The sequence below is a fragment of the Syngnathoides biaculeatus genome, chromosome 7, assembly GCF_019802595.1.
Source record: "Syngnathoides biaculeatus isolate LvHL_M chromosome 7, ASM1980259v1, whole genome shotgun sequence".
NCBI lineage: Eukaryota > Metazoa > Chordata > Actinopteri > Syngnathiformes > Syngnathidae > Syngnathoides > Syngnathoides biaculeatus.
The window spans coordinates 21,653,940-21,669,287 of record NC_084646.1 but is presented as its reverse complement, the minus strand read 5'-3'; the positions used below and the strand labels follow the sequence as shown (position 1 = coordinate 21,669,287).

Sequence of the window (15,348 nt, the reverse complement as noted above, 5' to 3'; positions counted from 1 at the left end):
TTCAAGGCAGAGTTTCACCTTGAATTTCCAAGAGAAGCATCAACACCTCAGTTGAATGAATTTGCCTGGGAGTCTGATGAAAGGACCCATCTGCCTAATTTCCCAACTCAGATCCTTTTAAAAGCCGTGGCTGTCCTCAAAACCAGCTGTCCGCTCGGCACCGAAGTCCCCATGGTGCTCAAAAGACAGACGGATGCTGGACTCTCTTCAACCCTGACTAATAAAGTAGAAAAACAATGTGGTTAACTGGTAAAATTGTTAAAAAAACAAAAACATATATGTATAACTTTAACGACCCCAATCTCAATTCTAGTTGTGATGCTTGTGAGGGTCAAACAGCAGAGTCAGTTATTAGCAGCCCTGGAGACAAGTACAGAAAGAGCCTTTTGGATGGGATATTGTCAGAAAAACGCTCACTCTGACCAAAAAAAAAAAAAAATAGTTTATGAAAGTTTTAGCAAATTGGATATACAATTGGGTCGTGACATGAGGTCAGTCTGGTCCCTTGTGGTAAGACATTCAAAGTTGAAGATCTTGGCGGATATACATTACAAGTTACTGTGTGATTGTTCTTCGGAATAGAATGGTAAATGTTTGAAAATTATTATGTTCTAAAAATTACTTTTTAAAAAAATATTATTTAAATACAATTTAAAGGCTCTAAAAATAACTGGTTGTTTTGTGTCAGATGTCACTTCCAAATGAATAGACTTCTTTCTTGATTTGCTTGGACACTTTCACACTTTCATTGAGTGGGAAAGGCCTGGGCAGAAGTCAGATGAGTGAACCTGTGCACAATCAATGAGTGATTGGGATATGCATCCAGCCGTTTTCCAAGCCGCTTATCCTCATAAGGGTTGCGGGAGTACCGTAGGCTATCCTAGCTATCATCGGGCAGGTTACCAGCCAATCACAGGGTACATACAAACAAACAAGCATTCGCACTCACAATCGCAGCTAATGGCAATTTAGAGTGTCTAATAAATGCGTGTTTTTGGGATGTGGGAGGAAACCGGAGTGCCCGGAGAAAACCCACACAGGCATGGGGACACCATGCAAACTCGACACAGGCGGGGCTGGGTTTCGAACCCTGGTCTTCAGAATTGTGAAGCCAACACTTTAACCATTTGCTCCACTATCCTGGCTTGTACTCGTATGCTTTAATTAAGGGGAATTTGTCTACATATTATAGTAACTGACAAATGTGCTGGCACAAACAATTTTCACTCAGAAGGAACAGATAAAAAAAAAATGTTGTTTAACTTCCTTTCATATGCAGGCGCTTTACAAAAAAAAAAAGCAATTTCATGGAAAAGTTCATTTATTTCTCTAATTCCTTTCAAAAGTTTAACTTTCATAGATTTTACATTTAGGGCCCACAGTTTAATTAAAAAAACATTTATTTTTACATAATTTGGGCTTCCAGCTCATAAAACCCATGGAATGAGGAATTAAAAAAATTAGAAGTGAGGAAGTCAGCCCAAATTTTGCAGGTCATCCATGTTAGAAACTTAGTGTGACAGGCTAATCATCTACTAAACTCAAAGCATGTGCACCAGTTTCCCTAGGTGTCCCCAACTGTCATTAAATACTACTCAGGGAGATGAGTGGCCAGTATTGGTCAACAACAGATATGCAAGTAGTGTAGCGTGGCGAGACTACTACAGTGAGTGGATGAGTAATGTGTAATTGGCCCGGCAAAAATCTGACAATAAACTCGACCAAAAATTGAATTTTAAGTTATCTGTATAAGAAGTTAATTGTGAGGGGGAAGAAGCTGTTGGGGCCCCTGTTAGTTTTGGTTTGCAATTTTCAGTAATGTCTACCTCAGCGAAGGACTTGGAAGAGTTGGTGCCCAAGATGTGGAGGGTCTGAGAGGATTTTGTTCAGTCTTGTTCTAGTTCAAGTAGTATGCAAGTCCCTAAAAATGGGGGAGAGGGAGCCAAAAATATTTTCAGAAGGTCCTAAGAGACTGTGATTCCCAGGAACCTCAAGGTCTCAACAGTTCACACAATACATTTGGACAGTCTGAGTGGCAGCTGTGGTGAAGGATGCCTCCTGCAGTCCATAATCATCTTTCCAGTCTTAAGTTCATTCATTTCCAGGTTTTGTTAGCCACACCATAGCTCCAACCTCACCTCTTCCTGTTGATACGCAAACTCGTCACAGTCTTTGATAAGGCCCATTATACTCTCATTGATACAATATTGATACCTTCCGTAGGATGCTTATGCCACAAAAGTTCATAGCTTAAGAGGCTGGCTGTTCACAGCGTGCTGTGCCCAAGTATATTAATGGAAAGTCTGGTGAAAAGACAAAATGTGGTAGGAGAAGACAGGAACGTCCAGAAGATGGCCTACAATTGTTGGGTTCCTCAGGTCAAGACTGAGCCTGAGCCTGAGCCAATATAGGAAGTGTCTCAACTGTGCCAAGGAGAAGGACTGGACTATTGTCCAGTGGTTTGAGGTCCTTTTTTCCACTGTCAGTAAAGTCAGATTTTTCTTTAGGAATCAATATCCAGGTTTTTGGAGGAAGACTGGTGACGAACAGAAATTAAGCTGCTTGAGGTCCAGTGTAAAATATCCAGTCAGTCATGATTTGGGCTGCAATGTCCAGTGCAGGTGTTAGTCAACTCTGATTTCTGAAATCCAAGATCATCGCAACAGTCCACCAAATTGTTTTAGAGGACTTCATTGATTCTGTCTGCTGAGGTTCTGTATGGAGAGCGGGACCTGGCTGCTGCACATACCACCTGAACCACCAAAACCTAGTTTGATGCCCAAGCCATCACATTGATTGCCACCTCACTAGATCTAAACCCCATTGAGAATCTAGAGGGTATTATCTAGAGGAAAATGAGGGGAACCACACCCCAAAACAAAGAAGAAATGACAGCAAGCATCAAGTAACTTTTGGCTTCCGTACCTCCCAAGTGATGCCACATGCTGATTGCTGCAAAGCTATGGTGCATGGAGGCAGTAATTAAAGTAAAGGGATTCCCAACCAAGAATTGAAGATTAACATTATTCTTTTGAAAGTACAATATTTTGAATTATTAAATATGACCCATGTGCCCTGCGACTGGCTGGCAACCAGTTCAGAGTCTACCCACCTCCTGCCCGTTGACAGCTGGGATAGGCTCCAGCACTCCTTGCGATCCTTGTGAGGATAAGTGGCAAAGAAAATGGATGGATGAATAAATGTAACCCTAATTCTTTTTCCTCTCAAATGTTTTTAATTCCAGATCTGTATCTGGAAGCCTAAATCGTATAAAATAAAAAATAAATTCTTGAAATTGTGGGTTCTGAATCTATAATCTATGAGAGTTTAATATTTTTCAATGTTATTATGGAAATAAATAAAGCATCCATTTTCAATCCTGCTTATCCTGATTATGGTCACATGGCGCCGGAGCCTATCCCAGCTGACTTCAAGCGAAAGGCGGCCTACACCCTGAACTCGTCACCAGTCAATGGCAGGGTACATATAGACACGGACAACCAGTCGCACACATTTTCACACCGTCACTGAGTGACAACTGAACTCACACTGCCCGCACCAACTCAGGCAAGTGTAGCACGACACCACCACTTATAAATGAATTTTCTTTTACACACTGCTTTTTTGGAAAAGGACTGTACTACTTTAATGGTACTACTGCAACTACCTATGTATGTATGTGTTTTCCCTCAGTAGATACACATTTTTGCATAATAACACGAGCTTCGGGGAATTATCAAACAATTTTATGACTTTTTTTTACACCCCTCTTCTATTCTATGGTGTTAAAATATTTTGTTTTTCACCTCTCATTAGTCTTTCATTAAAAGAAATTTACATTAAGAGATTAAAATTAAATGAAACACAAAATCACACAAACTGTGAGGAGTTGGCATTTTTTCCCCGTGCCTGCGTGGATTTTCTCTGGGCACTCCGGTTTCGTCGCACAACCCAAAAACAAGCATTAATTGGAGACTCCAAATTGCCCATAGATGTGATTGCAAGTGAGACTGTTGTCCGTCGCCATGTGCCCTGCGATTGGCTGGCAACCAATTGAGAGTGTGCCCCGCCTCCTGCCAGATGATAGCTGGGATTGGCTCCAGCACTCTTGCGACCCTCGTGGGGATAAGTGGTTCAGAAAATAGATCGATGGAGTCCATTACGGTACAGAAGCATATTGCTGCCACACCAAAAATAAAATGAAGGTTCACTATTCACTATTTGTAATGTGATAAGCTTCAGGTCAGTTATGGTCAAATAAATTTTTTATATTTTGTCCACAGATACTTGACAACTGGAAGTATCATAAACAAAAGGTAGCCTCTTACTGGCTTGTAAAGTTGGACTCCACTAAACAACGGAAGGTAAGCAGATACAATATAATTTTTTGTACTCAGTATTATCATGTTAATTGCCCTTTGCAGAGAAAATAATGATCGTATTTACTGCAGGTCTTTTGTAAGACATATCATAAAACATACTTGATAGTTCCATTTTCAGATTGTTTTGTTCTTTTAAGTAATGAGCACAAAATTAAGATAACAGAATAAGGTCATGCTAATTACAAAATACACAGTTAGAGCCTGCTAGGCTGAAGAGAAAGATAGATAAGATATTGTTGAAAAATTTAATAATGGAAGCCTACTAATCTGTAGCAGTCCACCTACCGATTCTTGTCCAAGAAGAGCTGGAGAGTCTAGTCGAGCTGACTTTGAGCAAGAAGCAGGATACACTATGGACTGGTCACCAGCCATTCGTAGGGCACATGTTGAGAAACAAACATTTACACTCACATTCACACGAGTCAGAATCAAAATTATATTTACCTGTATATACCAAGTATGCCCCTATAGTTGGAGCCACTCTTGTATGACTCCAGGCAACCATTTTTATAACTGCGTATATGGGTTGCGCTCAAGTATAATGGTAAACGACACGCGGGAGAGGCACAGTGATGGCAGCGCGGTCGCCGTACACGAAAATATAAGGAGGCGTCAACAAAATACTCTGAACTTGTAGAAGTAGGGCATTTACTGTATGTAGAAGTGTCTTTATGTCATAAAGGTACATCATTATTGGAGTTTGGATAGCCAAAATGTCCAGAAAATGAGAGGTATGATTCTACACTGTAGAAGTTGTGTTGAAGTTGAATGATGTACTTATAACAGTATTTTTTTTCCTTACCGCTTATCCTTACTAGGGTCACTGGCATGCTCGAGCCTATCCCAGCTGACTCTTGGCAAGAGGCAGGGTACACCCTAAACTGGTCGCCAGCCAATCACAGGGCACATAAAACAAACTATTCACACTCACATTCACACCTATGGGCAATTTAGAGATTTCAATAAATTTACCATGGATGTTTTTGGGATGTGGGAGAAAAGCAGAGTACCTGGGGAAAACCCACAGAAGGCACGGAGAGAACATGCAAACTCCACATAGGCGAGGCTGGGTTCGAAGCCGGGTCCTCGGAACTCTGAACCAGACGTGCTAAGCCGTCGATCATCGTGCCGCCAGTATTTATTTTTTTTTATATTTATGTTAATAGAACTAGGTTTTACAATCATTTGAGGGGATGAAAGCTCAGGCAAACTCAGGCTCATTACCTCACCATTTTAAGAGATTCAAAACTGAAAGATGATGTAAACAAACTAGAAGAGAGGGCAACTTTGAAATGACACACAGTAAGTGTGCCCCTAATGATGCCATCTCTCAGCCGCCACTTTCTCTCCCACTGTGCTTGGCTTTGCGGTGATGCTGATGTTTGAGTGGTATGGAGCAGCCTAATGAGAAACAGGCAGAGGTCAGGAATGAAGCGCCCACCGCACTGCCATCTGATTACCATACCAAAACATGAGCGTGCGTGTGTGTGTATGTGTGTACTCATCTTTCAGTTTGTCTGACAGCGTGTATGCATGTCTGGCTCGCCTCGTGTTGCTGAAGGCAAATCTTGTCTCATTGTGTCACAAACACACATGCACGCACGTATAATCTGACAGGCGCGTCAGTAATGAGGAGCAAGGAATCAAAAGTCCAAAAAGCCACAGCAGAGCTCTGTGATAGGATTGGAGAAAAAAAAAGGAAACAATGCGGGAACAACGAAAAAAGGTGTAGGTAGAAAGGAAGATGGAAAGCTGGACCAAGTGCCCTCACATTTTGACACATTCTGTCAAAGATGGACGGTATTACACCAATTAGTTCTAGCCAATGTTCACCAGTGGCTGCCTCATGAAGTACTTTTTCTCCATTCGCCTCCACAGACTAGACACATCTACGGATGCATGCATGTGCGCACACATGCGCGCACACACACAGAGCAGACGTGTGACCAAGCACTAACGTGGATGCAAACTTAGTTTCTTAAACACGCAACTGAAACTTGTGTGTGTGTGTTTTGGGTTGGGAAGGGAGCCTTATATGTGTACATTTTGAAGAAGTGGCTCCGTTACTTTTAGTCATTTGTAAGTTTATATGGGAAAAAAATATTGTCAAAGTCTTCCTTCCTTTCCCTTTAACCGTACCCCCCTTAGGTTTTAGACATTGTGAGGACCAATGTACGCTCAGCACTACAGCGGATCTGGAAAGAGCCAGAATTGGAAAGCCTCCACTTGTATCGCCTCTTTAACCGTGTCTTCAACCGACTACTCTGGAGTCACGGCCAGGGCCTCTGGAACTGCTTCTCTAACTCTGGGTAAGATTGTGATGTCATTCAGTCCTACCTTGACTTAAGAGTGCCCCAAGTGACTAGTTGCTAGGTTGATTTTTTTTCTTTTTTCTTTTTTATGCTTTGCTGTGGGCAAATATTGGACTTTTGAGTGAGCTTTTTTTCCCTAACCATGATATCAATTCTGTCCTTCCTGAGCATACATTGGTTGATTTTGGCACAATAAACTATCCATCCATTCATCCATTTTGTGAGCCGCTTATCCTCACAAGGGTCGTAGGATTGCTGGAGCCAACTTCGGGCAGAAGTCGAGGTAGACACTGAACTGGCTGCCAGCACACATAGCAGAGCACACATAAACACTCACTCATATTCACACCAACGCGCAATTCAGTCTTCAAATAACTTTACCATGCATGTGTGTGTGTTGATATATATACGTGTGTATATATATATATATATATATATATATATATATATATATGTGTGTGTGTGTGTGTGTGTGTGTATGTGTGTGTCTTTATATGTTTATATATATACACATATGTATATAAAACTGATATTCCTGATCAAACCCTACTGCTGTGCATTCTTTTAAAACTTTCTGGCAATGAAACAAACATGGAACTCTAGAGACAGAGTACAGAAGATCACCAATCTGCGCTGTTACTTGGCACACTTTCAGAGGTGAGAGTGAGGGGAAAAAAAGCTTGTGTTCAACACAGAAAGTGATTGATGTTCTTTTACTGCTTGAGGTTGTTATTGGAGACTTTGATGGTCAACTGAAACATTTTCCCTATAACATAATTTGATCATACTTTTGTTTTTTAATGTGATGAAGCGATGTATGAGTCACTGCAAGGACACAGGTCCCAAGTTTGTGTCCTTTGTCTGTCCAGTGGGAAAATAGAATATACTCAGATAGTCGCAGTTGGCCTATGACAGATTACCAAGAGAGGAACTGTGGTACTGCATGCGCAAGTCTGGTGTGGCACAGAAATATGTTAGAATACAGCAGTAAGATGTGCCGTTGGTGTGTCAGAAGAATTTAAGGTGGAGGTGGGACTGCATCAGGGTTCCGCGCTGAGCCCCTTCCTGTTTGTGGTAGTAATGGATAGGCTGACAGATGAGATTAGACTGTAATCCTCTTGGTCCATGATGTTCGCAGAAGATATTGTGATCTGCAGTGAAAGCAGGGAGCAGGTGGAGGAACAATTAGAAAGATGGAGGCACGCACTGGAAAGAAGAGGAATGAAGATTAGCCAAAGTAAAACAGAATATATGTGGGTGAATGAGAGGAGTGGAGGAGGAAGAGTGAAGCTCCAGGTCGAAGAGATAGCGAGGGTGGACGACTTCAAATACTTTGGGTCAACAATACAGAGCAATGGAGAGTGTGGTAAGGAAGTGAAGAAACGGGTACAAGCAGGTTGGAACAGCTGGCGGAGGTATCTGGTTTGTTATGTGACAGAAGAGTATCCGCTAGGATGAAGGGTAAAGTTTATACAGTGAAGAAAATAAGTATTTTATATATATACTTAGAAATCATGGAGGGGTCTGAAATGTTCATCGTAGGTGCATGTCCACTGTGAGAGAGATAATCTAAAAATAAAATCCAGAAATCACAATGTATGATTTTTTTTTTTAACAATTTATTTGTGTGATACAGCTGCAAATAAGTATTTGAACACCTGAGAAAACCAATGTTGATATTTGGTATAGTAGCCTTTGTTTGCAATTTCAGAGGCCAAATGTTTCCTGTAGTTGTTAAACAGGTTTGCACACACTGCAGGAGGGATTTTAGCCCACTCCTCCACAGAGATCTCCTCTAGATCAGTCAGGTTTCTGTGCTGTCGCTGAGAAACACGGAGTTTCAGCTCCCTCCAAAGATTTTCTAATGGGTTTAGGTCCGGAGACGTCAGAACCTTGATATATTTCTTACGGAGCCACTCCTTGGTTTTCTTCAATGCTCTGACTGAGGGAAAGAGGTTGTTCCCGAAAATCTCACAATACATGGCCGCAGTCATCCTCTCTTTAATACAGTGCAGTCGTCCTGTCCCATGTGCAGAAAAATGCATGATTTCAAACCATGATGTCTTAGTGTATTACCAACAGTCACCTTGGAAACGGCGGTCCCAGCTCTTTTCAGGTCATTGACCAAGTCCTTTCGCGTAATCCTGGTCTGATTCCTCACCCTTTCTAAGGATCATAGAGAACCCATGAGGTGATGTCTTGCATGGGGCTCCACTCCAATTGTAAATGACCGTCATGTTTAGCTTCTACCATTTTCTAATGATTCCTCCAACAGTGGACCTTTTTTCACCAAGCTACTTGGCAATTTCTCCATAGCCCTTTCCAGCCGTGTGGAGTTGTGCAATTTTGTCTCTGGTGTCTTTGGACAGCTCTTTGGTCTTGGCCATGTTACAAGTTTGAGTCCTATTGATTGTATGGGGTGGACTGGACAGGTCTCTTTATGCAGCCACCGACATCACACAGGTGCATCTGATTCATGATAATACATGGAGTGGAGGTGGACTTTTAAAAGCGGACTAACAGGTCTTTGAGGGTCAGAATTCTAGTTGATAGACAGGTGTTCAAATACTTATTTGCAGCTGTATCACACAAATAAATAGTTAAAAAAATCATACATTGTGATTTCTGGCTTTTTCTTCTGAGATTATCTCTCTCACAGTGGACATGTACATACGATGAAAATTTCAGAGCCCTCCATGATTTCTAAGTGGGAGAACTTGCATTATAGCAGAGTGTTCAAATACTTATTTTCTTCACTGTTAAACAGTGGTGAGGCCGGCCATGAAGGATTAGCGACAGTGGCTCTGAAGAAACAACAGAAACCAGAACTGGAGGTAGCAGAAATGAAGGTGTTGAGGTTCTCGCTTGGAGTGAGCAGGTTGGATAGGATTAGAAATGAGGTCATTAGAGGGACAGCGAAAGTTGGATGTTTTGGAGACAAGGTTCGAGAGAGGAGACTTTGATGGTTTGGACATCTTCAGAGGCGAGAGAGTGAGTATGTTGGTAGAAGTGTGCTGAGGATGGAGCTGCCAAGCAAAAGAGTGAGAGGGAGACTAAAAAAAGGTTGATGGATGTTGTGAGGGAGGACATGAGGACAATGGGTGTTAGAGAGGAGGATGAACGAGATGCGTTTGGATGGAAAAAGATGACACGCTGTGGCGACCCCTAATTGGGATAAGGCGAAAGGAAAAGAAGAAGAAGTCCTAGAAGTTTTGCCATCACATCTTTTTTTTTCTTTGAATAAATCTGTTTATGCTGATGTCAAAACACCTCATTGTGACAGGATAAGGATAGTTCATGGAATCCATTTACTTTGACACTGGGTTCTCAAAGAGTGTAACTTGAAGTATTTAAGAGAGAGCATCAAAAACGTGACAGAATCCGTCATACACACTGGATGAGCATTCAGTATTATTTCTCCTTATCCCAGAAAGACGTCTCTTGTTCATGAGTATCTTGACACCAGGAAACCTCTGCTTTGCCAAATTCCTTGATACATGCACAGTTGCCCTTGACACACCGACTCCAACCTCACTTCACTCCTTGTGAAGTTCCGTTAAATTTTTGAATGGGTTCCTCTTAAGACAGTCAGTCTCTTGAGTACTAAGATTTTGTGACTTGCCTTTCTTGTTGGAGGGTTTTGATGACCGGCTTCTGGACAGCAGTCAAGTTAGCAGTCATCCTAATGATTTTAGAGGTGACTGGACCAGAATTGAGACCATTTTAAGGCTCAGCAATCAGTTGCGTGTGTTTGAAGTCATTAGGTGATTGTGATTGGAATGGTTTACGGTGTTCAACTTTTACAGATCTTCTCATTTTATGAGATACTGTATTTGGTGTGTATATTAGCTGTTAGCCATAATCATAAAAATTAAAAGATAAAAAGACGCGAAATATTTGCCAGTTTAATGATTGTATAGAAGTAACAATATTAGTTTCACTTTTTGAATTTAAATACTGAAATAAAATGTTCAACTACATTCTAAGCGTTTAGATGCACTAGACTAAATTGATTTAACATTTGCCATAACCCAATACATTAACATAAACGTTAATGTAGAACTGTTAGAAACGATATGCTGATTCATCATGGTTGTTTTAATAGTGCCGGCTCATTTATGCCTGCATTAAACACCGCATGTGCGTCTCCTCCTTTTCTACAGATGACCATTTACATGGAAAAAATACTGTGGTGGTGTCATTTCCACATTGAAAACCATTATCAGATGTTTGAATTATCAGAGTGCATCTAGGTGTAAATGGACAACCAAAACATAATGGTTTCATGTAAATGGACATTTAGTTGTTCGTGTAATATCGCGTGGAGTATGAAGGAGATTGTTTTAGTTAGTTTAGTTTTTTTATTAAAATGTATTAGCTACTGTTTCTCCTTGTGCACCTTGCCAGGCATAATTTTGGAAGCGTAAGGAAGGTAGCAAGCAAATTCAAAAAGCTGATGCTGTCATTAGGATTGGGACATCATAAAAAAAAATAACAAACAAAAAAAACCTTGAAGACAGATTTTTCAGATCAGCGGCCCACAAGGATTAGCTTAGCTTCAGCTACCAGCAGTAGCTGCACATTGTGGAGCTTTTGTGTGATCACAGCATGCTCTGGTTGATCCGGATAGCTTGCTTGCATATTGTCCATGCAGCATCTCCTAATAGGGGGTCAGGCCCGAACACGGATGGACCCACCAGGGGGCCCTGGTGTCACACAGCTACAACAGAGATGAACACTGCAAAAATCTGTTTCAAATCCAAATGCAAACCATCCACCCCACTCCTCTCTGGCTCTTGTTTGATACTTTATCTAAGGGACTTAGGAACTATCAAACAGCCCAGCTGCACTGTGGGCGATGAATTCAACAGGCTTTGAAAATGTTTAAGAGGTGGGGAATGGACCAGTTTTGAAACCTTTGAGAGGATGCAGCTCCCACCCCCCTAAGGAGCGAAAGAGGGTTGACATCAAACGCACCACACACGGTTGTGCAGCTCCATTGTTTAAGATCTCTCTCAGTAAGGGGTATGTCCAGGGTTTAAAGGGGGTTAACTGTGCTCGGATTTGTTTCAGCCTTCCTCTTAGTGTGTCTGTTTGTCTTCCTGCGCATCTGTGTGACAAAAGGAATGTGTATATTCTCATTGATACAACACACGCGCGTACTTGTGATTGATAGTCGACCAGTTTGGGGTGTCGTCTGCCTTTTGCCCAAATCCAGCTGGGATAGGCTCGAGTACCCCTTGAACAGGTTAAGCAGTATAGAAAATAGATGAATGGACAACACACAAACAATATATTGGAAAAAACTTAATTTGGACAAAAGTATTGGGATAGTTGCCCATTGCGCCAACACGAAGTGAAATAGGAATTGGGTAGTTCGGTCTCCCTTTCCAACTATGCAAATTTGCTCTTCTAGGACATCTGCATGAGATGGATAAATTTGTATCTGGGAGTCGCAAATGCAATCAAATTCCCTTCGGTTAAGCTAAAGTATGCTTTTGCAAATGTAGGGGCAAGATGGAGTGTCCTGAGAAAAAACATGCAAGTACATGGCTTCATGCAAACGCTAAATCAAATGACATGACCTGAGATTTAACCCAGAAACTTTGGACTGACATCCTGGTCACATGCTCCACCGTGACCAATGCTATAATACTACTCAGTACTGTAGTATGAAAAAAAAATCTAAATCCTGGAAAGTTTGACATAATAACTGTTGACTGAACTGTGTTTGTTTGTCTTTTACCCTCCAGTTCATCATGGGAGAGCATCTTCAGTAAGAGCAGTGAGGTGGTTTCGCCTCAGGAGCTGCAATGCTGCCGCAGGCTGGTTCAGCTGTGCCGAGACTGTTTATTGGTCGTTTACAAGTTTGTCTCTGAGTCCCGGGGCTCTTTGACCGGTCTCAGCCCAGAATGGGACGACACCAGGTGAGGGAACAAAAGGCTTCCTGTGAAGTTTCCCCAGTCCTGTGAAGTTCCTTTATTTTTGTATTGTGTTTCCTGTGCACTTGAGAGTAAGTTATCCATCTGGGTGGCCAAACAATAGTAAAGGATACATACATTTGACAGGACAGGATTTAAGAAATATAATTTACTAGTTGTTCTCAGGTTCCAAAAATCCTGCCACAAGATGTTGAGCTTTACTTCTGTCTTACTACAGTAAGACCCATAAGACGATCAGTAGTACAGTTTATTCAATGTGAATTGTCCACATTTTTAAGATTTTGTCTTTTTAATATAATGTGAATATCTCGTATTCAGCCATGCACTGCATATCTAAATGCACAATTAGCTTGTATCACAACTTTATTATATTTATTAGTATTCTTAGCTTTTGTAGAAACTTGGTTTTATATCTTTACACCTCTCTCCACAAACAAACACTACGCTGCAATCTTCATTGCAAGCCATTACAGTATTGCACAAAACACATATTGTACGGGGATTAAATACACAGAGAAGTGAGGAATTATGTTTATATTTCTAGTACTGAGCAAGCAAAAAGGAACATTGTATGTTAACATACTGAGTTTTCATCAGATAACATGAAATTGTGTGTGTATATATATTTATATACATATATTTGTTAGAATTTTGATCCTGGTTTTACTTTAACAATGGAAAAATGTTTACAAGATTAAGAATGTAAATTATTAAACTTTATTAAATTAATTTAGGTAAAACGTAACTTTCCAATGTGCTAAATATCACATTAAACACGTGTAATACATGGATACATATCTTAATAAGGTAAGAAAATGTTGACCAATTTAATTTGCCAGGAACTGCTTCTGCTTCAAAGAGCCTCAGAGCCATCATCTCCATCACAAAAAAATCCAATGAGGATTTAATAAAGGCCACTGAAAATCATCTTCTTTTAGGCTGATCCCTCCAGAAAAGCAGCCACTCAGATTTAGTGGGTGAATTTTTAAAGTGGATATGCTTTGGGCCAGCACACAGGAGAGAGCAGGAGATGGGGAGGGTGAGTGTGTTGTTAATAGGAAAAAATAGTCCACAGATTAGTGCTCAGGTTAGCCCAGGCCCCCCCTGAGGCCTGCTTAATTCAATTAGAGCCCAGATGAGCCTGTGTAGCAAATGACCCTATGAGAGCGAGAGCGCTCTTCTTTTCCCGGGGCCTCGTTTTACATGATTCATAACTCTCGCGCACATTTTAACAGGCTATCACTTAGCACCTACAGTGTAAAAACTCTACAACTGTGTGAGCCTTGTGTTCATACCACGGGTCGTTGGACCACTAAGGGTTGGACTACCCAAATATGGTCGCCCTAGTTTTCCCTCATGTCAGTTTAACATAAGAATAAAAAATATCAATAGAGAATAGAATAATGGGATTTAATAACCCACACAAGCATGTAAAGAGTGTGTTGCTGTATCCATGTTTTTGCAGCAGGTGTAACCTTGAGAGTCTATTCAAGCATGCATGTGCCTGTCTCTCCTGATGACTTCTGTGTCTATATATGTCTATGTTGGGGAAAAAAAGTGTACCATTTCCTCCTGGACCAGCCTCTACCCATGGCTCCGCCTCTGCTGCTGTCGCTGCCGCTTCTTCTTCCTCCTCCGTCTCTTCACCCCCTGATGCAGGTCTCTGCTTGGTTTAGTTGTGCTAAGCCCCAACCCTCATCTTCCGGCACTGTCCCTCGATCACTGCCCTTCTGCTTGTCACTGCTAGATTGCACACATGGGACCACCTGCCCTCAGCAAAAACAGTCTAGGATGGTTTCCTCTCCTTCCTCTCTCTTGCATTGAAATGATGTTTTTTGGGGAATTTTGAATTTGTTTTAAGATCAATTCCAAATTGTGTATATGCAATATTTGAAGGGAAGGAGAAGCCATATTGAGACTGTCTGGAGTTTGTCGATGCTGCAACCTTTAGGCCTGGCTTGCTGTGCGTCACCCTGCTGCCATATGCTAAAACAGAGGTTTTCGCTCAATGCTTCTGTGCCTGAGTGCATTTTATATAAAGGTTGCCTCACTTTGCACCACATCAATACTATTAATAAAGAGTGTTGGTGTCACTCGGCTACCTGTGGGTGCCATGTGCCTGTATAGTTCTTTTTGGTATATGTTGTTTGACTTGCCTTGATTGCCTGTCACATATTAGTATGAGACTGCTTTTAAAAAGTTTTATTTAAAAATACAAGTAATCTAAATCCACTATAAAAGATATCAAATACTAACAATTAATTGGATTCCAAAAAGCAGACGAACTGTTTTCTGGGCATTCTGTTAAGAATGAAAGAAATATTTCTTTTCATTTGCAGCTTTGATAGCTTTCTTTCTTTCTATAATAATTGACCCCTCCGTGGATATTGCGCAATCCGCGTCACTGACCAATCAGAGGCCAGAGATCTGCATAGACCAAAGCCCGTTTTTGCTCCCGCCATTTTCTCTGACAACATTGAATGGTCCAGTATAGGTTTAGTTAGCGTTTTATCGCGTATTTGGGTTATTTAACAAAAAATATGGTTAAGAGGTGTAGTCACGGACTTTGTAATAGTGATGACAGGTATCCTGAAAGGCTAGTTGGTGGAGTTCGATTCGTACCCTTTCCAAAACCGAAGACCCAATACGAAAAATGCCTTCGATGGATCAAACTTTGTGGAAGACCACATCATCAACTAAATCCATCTAATA

At 41.2% G+C, this 15,348-nt stretch overlaps 1 protein-coding gene across 7 annotated transcripts in view; it reads left to right on the top strand.

The window, feature by feature from the left end:
* The window catches only part of ttll7 (tubulin tyrosine ligase-like family, member 7), a 104,538-nt gene that overhangs the window by 83,935 nt on the left and 5,255 nt on the right, over nt 1-15,348 (top strand). For 6 of the 7 annotated variants that reach the window (XM_061826021.1, XM_061826018.1, XM_061826016.1 and 3 more), the window contains 3 exons: nt 4,284-4,364; nt 6,531-6,691; nt 12,448-12,621. In XM_061826021.1, coding sequence (XP_061682005.1) covers nt 4,284-4,364; nt 6,531-6,691; nt 12,448-12,621 — 416 coding nt within the window. Of the gene's footprint in view, nt 1-4,283; nt 4,365-6,530; nt 6,692-12,447; nt 12,622-14,194; nt 14,296-15,348 lie in introns of all 7 variants that reach the window. The other variant, XM_061826022.1, reaches the window with a different exon arrangement.